General features: G+C 39.2%; 1 protein-coding gene across 2 annotated transcripts in view; it reads right to left on the reverse strand.

The window, feature by feature from the left end:
• The window catches only part of jak2a (Janus kinase 2a), a 36,421-nt gene that overhangs the window by 2,516 nt on the left and 21,520 nt on the right, over nucleotides 1–12,385 (reverse strand). Inside the window, exons 8-24 of one of the 2 annotated variants that reach the window (XM_067483456.1) lie at nucleotides 12,182–12,339; nucleotides 11,746–11,857; nucleotides 10,807–10,993; nucleotides 10,186–10,304; nucleotides 6,391–6,525; nucleotides 6,190–6,277; nucleotides 5,234–5,361; nucleotides 4,989–5,127; nucleotides 4,637–4,788; nucleotides 3,907–4,075; nucleotides 3,649–3,782; nucleotides 2,978–3,167; nucleotides 2,371–2,495; nucleotides 1,405–1,577; nucleotides 972–1,089; nucleotides 609–722; nucleotides 1–283 (exon numbers count right to left, since the gene is read on the reverse strand). The exon at nucleotides 1–283 is cut by the window's left edge and continues 2,516 nt beyond it. In XM_067483456.1, coding sequence (XP_067339557.1) covers nucleotides 176–283; nucleotides 609–722; nucleotides 972–1,089; nucleotides 1,405–1,577; nucleotides 2,371–2,495; nucleotides 2,978–3,167; nucleotides 3,649–3,782; nucleotides 3,907–4,075; nucleotides 4,637–4,788; nucleotides 4,989–5,127; nucleotides 5,234–5,361; nucleotides 6,190–6,277; nucleotides 6,391–6,525; nucleotides 10,186–10,304; nucleotides 10,807–10,993; nucleotides 11,746–11,857; nucleotides 12,182–12,339 — 2,349 coding nt within the window. In that variant the 3' untranslated portion in view covers nucleotides 1–175. The remainder of the gene's footprint in view (nucleotides 284–608; nucleotides 723–971; nucleotides 1,090–1,404; nucleotides 1,578–2,370; nucleotides 2,496–2,977; nucleotides 3,168–3,648; nucleotides 3,783–3,906; nucleotides 4,076–4,636; nucleotides 4,789–4,988; nucleotides 5,128–5,233; nucleotides 5,362–6,189; nucleotides 6,278–6,390; nucleotides 6,526–10,185; nucleotides 10,305–10,806; nucleotides 10,994–11,745; nucleotides 11,858–12,181; nucleotides 12,340–12,385) is intronic. The other variant, XM_067483457.1, reaches the window with a different exon arrangement.

The following is a 12,385-nucleotide window of genomic DNA, read 5'->3' on the forward strand; positions in this document are numbered from 1 at the left end:
GTGCTAATTAAGGTGACAAATAGGCAGAGCACCAAAATAAAGAGCCATTAGTTTACTGACTGCATCTCTGCGGAAAGCCCACACATTACATTCACTGTTCTGTTAAGACCTCTGAGGAATGACTCCCAGGAGTTTAGCAACACCTAAAGGTTAAAGGTTCAAGGATCAATGCTGCTCATCCATCCTTGCTGTCTCGTACAGCCTCCACACTGTGGATTAATGTCTTGAAAGTAGGCCGTAGCTTTGGGTCACTGCTCCAGCACTCTGTCATAATCTTGTGAATCTGAGGAGACAAAAACATCACAGAGAACAAAACGATTGGATTATCTGCCACGAAAGTTTATGTTGCCCCCAGGATAAATTGCAATAGCGGTGGCAACCCCTCAACATTTCCTGCAGCTACACCATCAAATCTAAATATTAAATTGTCCAATACTTCCCATTAGCTTTACTTATACTTTGAATTCATGGAATTACACATACTTAACATATAAGCATTGTACTGTTATCATGCCGTTCGCACTGCAATGTTAGGACAGTAAGCACTAAGCTTGTCTTAAGACTCTTACTTTGTTGCATATTTTTTTTGTAAATGTGGATTTACTGACCTCCTTTGGACAATTATCAGGAGCAGGCAACCTGTAGCTCTGTTTGAGCAGGTCTATCTGATGGTAGACAATCATCTGACCTTGCTTTTCATTACCCATTTTGTCCATATACACCTTGATCAGAAAAAGAAAAAAATTAATTGATTGAACCGTCCACAGTCAAAACTAAACAACTAAAATGGAGTGTTTTTCAGTACGCTGCTCTGCCACAGGGTGCTCAATCAACTGATTTCATTAACACTAATTAATTATAATGGCCATTGTGACAGGTGAGAAGGTTATCACGTGTAGAATAAGAAACTAGGTACATGACAGAAAAATCCACAACAATACAACTAAAAGTAACGGAGAGAAGTACAGTACCACTGGTGGGCTGCAGCTCTTGTCGCTGTAAGTGAAGAGTTCGTAGAGGACAACACCGAAACTCCAAACATCCGAGGCCACAGAGAACTTGCTCTCTGTCAGTGATTCTGGAGCATACCTGAAATACACATATTTACACTATATACTCTATACACAGAAGATTTTACATATGGATGCAGGGAAAAAAACAAGACTGTGTCAACACCAGTTGTACCATCACACAGATGTACAAAAGCAAAAGAAAAAATTGTCCCTCTAAAAAAATGCCACTATCTCTAACACCTGTGTTTAAAGGTTACATTTACCACAACGCTGGAAAACACAGCCAAAACAGTAACAGCATGTCAATTACTTTATCTTCAGAAATGTCAGCCAACAAAAATATGACAGTTCTTCCTGAACCACTAACAAATATGCGGAGTGTCACCCTCACCAAAAGATGGGGCTTTCGCCAGGCTCCTTGACAGTGTAGTACTCTTTGTCTTGCGGCAGCACTTTGGTCAGACCAAAGTCACCAATTTTCACCCTCATCTCACTCTCCACCAGAATGTTTCTAGTGGCCAGGTCTCTGTGGATGTACCGCTTTGTACCAAGATAGTCCATACCCTGGAAGACATAAGTTGAATCAAGTGTAATTATTGTGTACAGTGGTTTTTTGACATTTTATTTATCTCTGAATACATAACAGATATTTATGCCCACATAAAACATGAGCAATGGGAACCCAGTTTAACCAGTGAGAAAAAAATACATTTACTGTTTATTTATTGTGCAGAATTACTTAATCTTAAATATGTGCATCTGTCGCCAAAGTATTTGAATCTCTAGGATTATAAATCCATTTGAAAGGGAAATTAATATCAGGTTTTTCAGTTAATATGATGACAATCGGGCAAATCTGTCAGTCCTGCAAGTACAATGCAAGAACAAAGCCACTACTGTTTAAGAACAACTTTGCTGCCCTTCTACATTTTGCTCAAGGACATGTGGATAAGCAGGAAGGTTAAATGAAGACATTTTTATGGACAAACAAGACCAAAGTTAAAATATTGTATCTTAAATGAGCAGAGCAAACACTGCATTCCACTAAAGGAACCATCTATTCCATCTGTGAAACATGAAGTTCCTAGTCTAGATCTCCATTTGTGACCTCAAGCTCAAACCAATGAGGCTTATTTTCTTAATTATTCTACCAAAGAATGGTCAAAGCAGAAAATATTAAATCCAATCCTGTAGCAGGCAGTTCATAAAAAGAAATAAACCAACATTTATATAGTTTAAGGACTTGTATGAAATTCTGATCACATTTTAGGTAATATTTATGCAGAAACCAAGAAAATTCAAAAGTGTTCAGTAGAGAAACATACATACAGTATAGAAGCATACTGCACAATATTACCTTGCAAATCTGTAAAGCATAGTGTAGCAGCTTCTTCGAATCAAAGTGGTCCTTATGTTTAATGAGATAATCTCTCAAGCTGCCATAGGGAAGATATTCCATGATCAGCCGCAGGTTCTTACGTCCTGCAGAAAGAAAGAGGAAATATGATGTGTGAGCAGTGATATGGAGGCCCTGCCTGAAGTGGCATTTCTGAGGAAATCTAGATTTATTCGTTCATGTATTATCACTGGTGCCCTAGGCAGCAAATGTGGGGACTGTCAAGACATTATTATGTATAACAAAATGTGCATGTAAGGTAAAATTAAATGAAGAAACTGTTGTGGGCTCAACAAGCTGGTCAGGTAAGCCTGCGCTTACACCAGAGTGAAGACAGAACGCTGAATCACTGCTTAATGGAAGCTAAAAATCTAGATTAAGGAGGCAAATTATTTGCTTCTTTTGTGTTTCCAAGTTTCCAGTAGTTGAGTTATACATGTTTTAAAAATGAAAGCAGTAGTGCAGAGATATAGCAGTGATTTTACAGTATATAATCACACCCCTTATTGTGGTTGTTCTGGCCACTTTATATTATAATCCATGTAAACATCAAACAAGGTGCTCATACCTGCACTGTAGCAGACTCCTTTGTATTTGACAATGTTTTCATGCTGGAGGGATTTCAGGATCTCAATTTCCCGCTCAAAGTCCCTGAGGTGTTCAGCTGTGCTGTGTTGTAGTTTCTTTACGGCGACGACCTCTCCCGTGCTATCCTGCAGGGGGTCATATCTGCACATCTCCACGCTGCCAAAGTTTCCCTACAGCACAAGGATGGGGAGAGAACATAAAGAGTTAAATACAGTAAACCAGAGCTATTCATTCATTTCATATTAAAGTGTGAAATTCTCAGCTGGCATGCTATCAGTAAATACAGGAAGAAGACTTAGAGGAAAAAAGGAGAAGAGTTGTTTAGTTGTTTGTTTTCTGTCATATTAAATAGAGGCAGCCATGCTTCACACTCTCCAGGAAATATGAAAATATCTGTGATGATTGATAATGTGGATCATGTTACTGGTTTAGATCATAGTTACATAGCTGCATACTACATTAACAGAATGACAGCAGTAACAACTGCCCAAGGGAGGGTGACACAAATGATTTTTTGACATATTGTGCTGCTTTATCCAGTTTTTCAGAGAATTATGTCTTAGTGTATTAAAATGAATAAAAAAAGATAAAGCAAACTGAGTAGAGTAATAAAATTATTCTTAAATAATATCCCTATTATGTGTGCCTCACTTTCCCCAGCTGCTTTAAAAAGATGAGGTGCCTCTCCTCAAACTGGGCAGGTTCCTGACTTTCGGAGGCCCATGGGAAGCCAAAACCTCTTGTCCTGTTGGGAACCATATCGCTCTCCACCAGCAGCTCATAGTCTGCGAAGCAACAAAACGCAAAGCCATTTTGGGAAACGAAGGGAAATAATGGGAATATTAATGATTAAGCTAAATCTTGATAAAACTCTAAATAAAAACTAGTATTATAGACATAGTGACTGACCTCTGTCTGTTCTCCTACCTGGTGTGAAGAGGCTGTTTAGATCTCTAATAATTGCTCTGAATGACGGTCTGTAGGAGGGCTCATAGTCCATACAGCTGTTAATCAGATTGGCCAGCTCTGTCCATTTGGGAGCTGGCAGCTGGTGCCTGTCCTCATAGAACAGGTTCTTCTACAGAGAAAAAGAGCAAAAATCAGCAGTTGCATGTTTTCAACTTGTCATGGACGAGCTAGAGAGACAATACAAAGTTTGCAAACCGTGTTAAATTACTCGATACAATAACTTTTGGTCTTTTTAATAAATAAAATATACAGAAGTTAAAGGAAGAGTTTACCATTTTGTAAAAAAATCGGTTATGTTGTTTCTTGACAAATGTTAGATTTGATGCAATTGATACTATCCTCATATGTATCCAGTACAATCAGTCAGCTAACTTAGTTTAGTTTATGGTACATAACTACTGGCAACAGGAAAACAGCTTGCCTCGCTGTATTGAAAATGCAAAAAGAAAAGTAGCATCTAAACCTTACTAATAAAGTGTTGTCTCATTTGTTTAATTCTCACCACAATAGAAGTGTAAAAAGGCAAGAAAAAACTCAACTATTTTTGAACCAGAAGAAAAAGCTTTCTTGTTGACATCCTGGAGTCAGTGAGGAAACCAGCAGAAACTAAATTTGATACTTACTTTCCTGATTCCTAAATAATTCTTTGAGTGTATTCGTTGTGTATTACCTTGGAAGAGTCCAGAGTGCTGAGGGGTTTGTCTCCGCCACTGCAGATCTCCCAGAGTGTGGTCCCGAAGCCCCACTTGTCTGTGGCTAAACTCAGGTTCTGGGGATTTTCAACACACTCAGGGGGAACCCATGGGATACGCTCCACTAGAACTGAAAGCCGTGAGCACAAAGCGGGGAGAGGGAGTCAGATGTAAAAAAAAAAATAAATTAAAAAAAAAAAAGGTAGGCTGACTAAATGTTGTCAGCAACCAAGACAATCACACCAAAGCAAATCTGTTTCATTGAACCTTAATCATGGTAACACAGGTGTCATTACAAGTCAGGCCAGTACACAAAGCCATGTATCTCACCTTCTCTGGGCAGCATGCTGATACTGATACCAGGGTCGCTGAGCTTGATGAAGGGCAGGCTGCCTGTCTTCCGACCCTCCTCTCTGATCAAAAGAACATTCTTGGCACAGACATTCCCATGAATGATGTTCTTATCTTCCTGTGTGCAGATAAGACGGGGCCAATCGGCTCAGTGGAAACGCATTTCTCCTTGAATTTCTCAGCTTTAACTGGGTGTATTGGTGGTAACTCGTGAGTAGTCTTACCAGGTAGTGCATAGCCCAGGCTAGCTGCTTGGTCACTTCTAGCTTCCAGGTGATGTTAACTGAGGTTTTGTTCTTTTTCAGATAGATGTCCAAGGAGCCAAATTTACCATGCTCTTGCACCATCATGTCTGACAGGGAGAGTTGAGGGAGTTTATTAATATTGTTATTATTTTAACAATTTTTTACATTAAAAATCTTCTGAACAACACTACAATATTTCTATTACATCTTTAATAAAACATGTTTGTGCTTTACTGTAGCTTATTTCCCATGGTTTCTTTGCTAAAACAGGAAAGAACACTTGCCTCACTCAAATGTATGCATTCATATTCTGGCATTGGGTCTAGTCCAGTTTTCATTTTTCCATATGTAAAATCTGGATTTTACCATGGAATTTCAACTATGTTCTTGTCAACTATTAGGCTATTTGGCAAGATATGGACTTTGTATTATTAACAGTAAAGTTTGTTAAGTGCACTACTGCATGAAATGTAAATTCACTGCTTTAGGTTTTAATAGAGAAAATTCAATAGAAAAATCTTATTTTGTTAAATTCTAATTTTGCTTTTTCCCCTGTACTCAGATATATAAATAGCAAAGGCCTTCTGTTTTGATGTGTGTAGGCAGTTGCACGTAGAGTAAAAATCAAAACTGCAGTGGCCCATTAGTGTAGTCAGAGTGGAAGGGTCAGGAGAGAGCAGGTCAGCAGGTCAGAAAGCTTATTTCCAATTGTCAGTTGCTGTTATAGAGACAAAGACACCATCCAGCTTTCTTCTTGTTTGATGTCAGACTGTTCTCGTGTTAAAACCTTCTGTTCTTCATACTCTATGCAAGTCACAAATTCTGTTTTCTTTTGTACCTTTACATCTACACTTATCATCTTTAATCTGTTTTAATGCCTCTGTGATATCTTCCTTGGATCACCTCTGCTCTGTAGCATGTGTGTGTAGACTTACTCTCATCACCACAAACACATACACCATAGTTGAGGAGTAAGTGCTTGTGTGAAAGCTGGCTCATCATGCTGGCTGCTTCAAAAAATGACTATAAAATGAGAGAAACGACACACCAAAATTAGAAAAGTCAACGATTTAAAATTGTTTTTCTTAACTCAAATTGTAAGAGTTAGAGAAAGAAACAACAGTCAACAAGCCAACCTCTGAAAAGTTGCGGTGAGCCTTGTCCAGGATCTTTATGACAACATCTATCTGATGTACCTCTCCGTAGTCTCCCACTTCCTTCCTCACACCACAGAAGACCTTGGTGAAAGTTCCTTGGCCTAGACTCTCATTCTGAAACAGAGTTTTATTGTTAGGGTAGGAAAATATTACTTTGGAAAGATCAAAAACTATTTTCTTCTACAAACCACATTTGCAGAAAAGTTGGTGTATGTGTAAAATGTAAATAAAAAGAATACAAAATTTGCAAATCAATTAAAACCTATTTTGATGACATCAAAATCTATAACAACATATCAAGTGTTAAAACTGAAATATTCCAAAAATGTCAGGGGTGACAAAAAATTGGGAAAGTCATTTAATGCTTTAAAAAATGCAGAAGTTAAATAGCTGAAATCCTAAGCAAAAAAGAAAAAATGTTAGATTTTAATAGCACACGTTTTGATTTCACAAGCAGCTCACCACCTCAATTTACTCTGGTTAGATGACAATGTGTTGACACAGTAGTAAATATGCCCGTCTAAATGTTTCTTACATCCAATAAATAAAAAAATTATGTTTTTAATACAAATATTATGAACAAATAAATGCCGATATATCATTATGTGTTAATCACCAGCACACAGTGGTTAAAATCAGCTCCACCATTACAAACAGTGATCTGTGACCCTTCTTTTTTTATCAATTACTGTACACGTTTACTGTGCTGTACAAGTACTATAAGTAGTATTGTTTAAAATATATTGTTTACTTAGTTGAGCACTTTTACTTTTGTACTTTGTGTAAAATGTAAATATCTGCTTAGTACTTTTGAGTAAATGAGTTAATACAACCACAAGGGGGCACTAGCCAGAGTCTTCTTGTGCCAGTCCCAGGTCCGGATAAATGCAGAGGATTGTGTCAAACATGCAAATTATGACTTCCACGCCGAATCTGAATTCCACACCCCGTCTGTCGGGGCCTGGGTTAACAATCACCACCACCTGTGCCGTTGACCTACAGGGTGCTGGTAGAAATTGGGCTAATGTTGGTCAAAGAAAGAGGAAGAAGGTATGTTTATGGGCAGAGAAAGAAGATGAACGCCAAGGGTGTAAGACTGTAAGACAGTAGGGACTTTGAATGTTGTGACTATGACAGGGAAGAGAGTTGACTGACATGATGCAGAGAAGGAGGGTGGATACACTGTGTGTCCAGGAGACCTGGTGGAAAGGTAGCAAGGCTGGAAGCTTAGGAGCAGGGTTCAAGTTGTTTTCCCATGAGTCAGATAGGATGAGATATGGAGCAGGAGTTATCCTGAAAGAGGAGTTTGTGAGGAATGTTCTAGAGGTGAAAAGACTATCAGACAGGTTGAGGAACCTGAAGTTGGAAATTCAAGGCGTGATGTTTAATGTTGTGAGTGGTTATGCCCCACAGGTAGGATGTGAGTTAGTAGAGAAGGTGCAGAGCATCCCTAGTGGTGAGAGACTGGTGGTTGGTGCAGATTTCAATGGACATGTTGGTGAAGGGAACAGAGGTGATGAGATTGTGATGAGAATGTGATGGGCAGGTTTGGTCTTCAGGACAGGAATGCAGAAGGACAGATGGTGGTAGACTTTGCAAAAAGGATGGAAATGGCGGCAACACTTTCTTTCAGAAGAGCCAGGAACATAGAGGTGTGTGTCGATGTTGTAATGTGAAAGAGATCAGTGACTGCAAAGTAGTGGTAGCAGAGTGTTTAGCCAGACAACACAGGATGGTGGTGTGTAAAATGGCTCTGGTGGTGAGGAAGATGAAAAAGACAAAGGCAGAGCAGAGGACGAACTGGTGGAAGTTGAAAAAGGAAGAATGTTGCGTAGTTTTCAGGGAGGAACTGAGACATGTGATCAGGGAGACAGGTAGGAGGGTACTCGGTGTGTCATCAGGAAAGAGGAAAGTGAACAAGGAGACTTGGTGGTAGAATGAGTAAGTTCAGGAGTGTATACAGAGAAAGAGCTTAGCTAAGAAGAAGCTGTGGTATTGTATGAGGAAGTCTGGAGTGGCAGTGACAGGCTGGCAGATGAGGTTAGACAGGAATCTCCATGGACTATGATGTTTACAGATGACATTGTGAGAGGCGAAGAAGGTGCAGGACTTTAAGTACTTAGGGTCAACGGTTCAGAGCAACGCAGAGTGTGGAAAAGAGGTGAAGAGGTGAGTGCAAGCAAATTGGAACGGGTGGGGAAAAGGGTTAGGTGTGTTGTGTGATAAAAGAGTATCAGCGAGAATGAAAGGAAAGGTGTTCAAGACGGTGGTGAGACCAGTGATGTTGTTCGGCTTAGAGACAGTGGCACTGAAGAAGAGACAGGAGGCAGAGCTGGAGGTAGCAGAGCTTAAGATGTTGAGGTTCTCTTTGGGAGTGACGAGGATGAACAGGATCCGGAATGAGGACATCAGAGGGACAGCTCATGTTAAATGTTTTGGAGATAAAGTCAGAGAGGCCAGATTAAGGTGGTTTGGACATGTTCAGAGGAGAAACTGTGAATATATCAGTAGAGGATGCGGAGTTTGGAGCTGCCAGGCAGGAGGTCTAGAGGAAGACCAAAGAGGATATTTATGGATGTAGTGAGAGAGGACATGAAGTTAGTTGGTGTGAGAGACGAGGATGCAGAGGACAGGGTTAGATGGAGGCACATGATTTGCTATGACGACCCCTGAAAGGGACAGTCAAAAGGAAAAGAAGAAGTGAAGTAGTACAGTTTGTCTACTTCAAACAGCTTTGTGCACAGTGTATCACATTTTACTGTGTACAGGGCTGAGTAGCCGCAGACTGTTCAGACTGGTCATGCTGATGCTTGTCTGCCGTGACATTATAAAAAGAATAATTTTACTAATTTTTTACAAAATTCATATATTACCACATATACGCTTAAGCAAACAATGAATCTTCTATGTTTGGTTTGTTGGTAGCCTGTCGCCTCAAATCATTCATTTTTTGATGCCATCCATCTCTGCAATTGCGCTTTTAAAAGTTTTGGGATGGAAACACCACTGCACTGGGCAATGTGTTTTTTTCCCCATTTCAAAAAGCAAGACCCTTATAAATATTAACTGCACAACAAAGCCAAACCCAAGTTCAAAACAGGAAGTTGAGAAATCACTTGTTGAACCTTCTAAATAACAGGTGAGATAAGATGGTAATACTTAAAAACCTAAAAAATCTCTGGTTAGCTGGAAGGCCTTTGTGGTTTTCCTGTAATGGATCTGATGTACAGAACTTCAAGTTCTCAAACAACAAAAAATACGATGAGACAGAAATGGACAAGTAATCAAGGTGACGTCACAGCTGACGCACTGTCACAGGTACACAAAGTGCGCTTGTACTCGTCCACTGGGACTGCGATTAATGAGGCTGAGCTACAGAGGGTGGATCAATTGAGGATGTCTTATTGTGAACTGCAGTGATCTCACTGACCCTGCAGGAGTCCTTGTTTCTTGTGACAAAAATTCTCACATTACACTCACTGATATTGACAAGTGTAATGTTGATTATCACTTAGACTACAAAGGACTGCATCAGTAAATTTGTTTTGCATTGAGTATTCCTTTAATATTATATGGGCATTTTCTCACTTAAGTATGATTTGGCTTCATAAATGTAGATGTTCAGCTCAGTTTACTAACAAATTGCATGCATGGTACTTCTGGACAAACATCTTTACACCTTCACACCACTCCCAGATTTGAAAAAAGTCCAGTTATGTGTTGTCTTTTTCTGCCGAGAGAAAAAAGAAACATGTCAGACAATTGTTTACTTACGATGACAAGATCCTCTTTCCGGATTTTGTGAAAGACCATCTGGCTGATGTGTTTGTGGAGTGAGGGAGAGAGACAAACTTCTGATCCATTATTTCTGCACACCAGCAGGTTGGATTTATCTGACAAAAAGTAAAGGTGACTAATCAAAACTAATCAACAGCTAACCAATTAGAAGCCAAAAAGAGGCTTATGCACTCTAAAGATGTTTCTAAATTCTCTCTTTTTTATTAACTAAGTGTTCCTGACCAGTGTCCAGTACTCATTTGTTTATTTCGAACAATAATATATTACTAATCATAAACAAATGTGGCTTGTTTGCTGGCCTCCAAGACAGGTAACCTTGCTCAACAAAACCTGGCAATGTAATTAAATTCCTCTAAAAAAAGAATACAATGGTTTTAAGAAAAGATTTATGGTAGGTGCAGGTTAAAATATGAGCAATCATTGTGGAATGATTGTTATGAATTACTTTTGCAGTCTTATCGTATTTAAAAATATCTAGAATAGGCCCAACAGTGTAGATATGTGTCAACTGTGCCTTAGAGAACTTGTTATACTTTTTTTTAAAGTGGAATTGATTCTATTTTACGTATTTCGTTCCCTATTAAGATCAACACTAACCTTTAGGGCTGGGTGGGCAGCACCTGGTTAGCTGAAATGTGTAACCATCAGTTCGGAGCGCCTCCTTTTGATAGCAGTGCAAAAGTTCCTTTAGTGAGCCAAAGCTCCTCTTTGCTCCACTCAAAATATACTCTCCTGACTCAGTCTTCACAATCTGACAGTGCTTACAGTCCACCATAGTTTCATCCTGAAAAAATAAATAATGCAAGTTGAGTTTTGCCTATAACAATAACTTTGACTGACCACAAAGAACATGCCCTAATGAAGTCAGTTTCAGAACATATCAGAGCTGCGTAATCTTTTCTGTTTATTTAAATTATTCTAACTTCCCTCAGTTGCACAAACTTTGCAATGTCACAATTATGAAGCAGGCTAGACTAAATACAGTTATAAGATCAAACTAAACATCTGATGTGTTGGCTGGCAATATTGAAAGTAGCTTTATAGTATGTAGTACACTACAGTTTATAATAATCACTGTATTTTATTTCATCCATCAATCCACTTATACTATTAGGGTCGCGGGGGGCTGGAGCCTATCCCAGCTGTGTGAGACATGCGGTAAGCCCTGGACAGGTTACCAGTCTATAACAACTGGTTTATCTATTTCACATAGCAATCCTATCTAACTGCTAGAGCTTTTAGTGTGCACAACATTAATTGAGTGGCTGTTTACCTTCGCACAGTTAAATGTTGTGAAGCATCAGTTACTGTGACCACCTCATTCCTTGCTTAAATATAATTTATTTCTACTAAGTACTACATCCAATAATTACATTTGGCCCTGGTTTTTAGTCAATAGAGGAGATAATCTGCTGGGATTAATGGGGTCCTAGGATACTAAAGAATCAAACTGGTTCAGGAAGAGTGTGTTTTTTGTAAAGTAATGTGAAAAATACTGTTTGTCACAATAGTGTTGAGTGAATGCTAACTGCTTACCCCAACAACAAAGGACATGAAGTATTTGTTGTAGTCTCTTGGACTGCAGCGAAGAATGTAAAGGCCTTGGTGGTTACCAGTAAGGCGCAACTTGGCAATCGTAAACTCCATGCTGTAGTCAAAAAAGACAGGATGCATCTTTACAAAAACAAATTTTGGTCCGATAACATTGTTGTGAGAAGATTTTGGCCACTTCTCACAATATAAAAGGACTGTGTGGGAGTTCAGACTTTGTTTTCAGACTTTGAGTTCACACTAAATCTAGGTAAGGGTTGGGGCATTTGATTGTAATAGCTAAGAAATGCATTATAGCAATGAGTACCTTCATATCTATGGAGAAAAAAAACTGTGCATGTTAGTGAGAGAGTGTGAATGGTTTTGCGTTGTGGGTTGACATGTGTGACATGCTGCATCTGTGCAAATGTGTGATACTCACGAGACAGGACCATGGCAGTAACTCTGAATGCACTCCAACAGTCTTGGAGGAGCAACCTCTTTGCACAGGTAATGGTGGGCATCAGCAACTAGTCTGTAATATCCATCAACTAATGATATGAAAGACAAGGCTTCTGGGAGTGAATGGAACTCCAGTTCCTTTGTGGTTAGACAGAAACACAGAGAAAAATTAACTATTCATTAC

This window comes from Channa argus, chromosome 18 (assembly GCF_033026475.1).
Source record: "Channa argus isolate prfri chromosome 18, Channa argus male v1.0, whole genome shotgun sequence".
Classification (NCBI taxonomy): domain Eukaryota; kingdom Metazoa; phylum Chordata; class Actinopteri; order Anabantiformes; family Channidae; genus Channa; species Channa argus.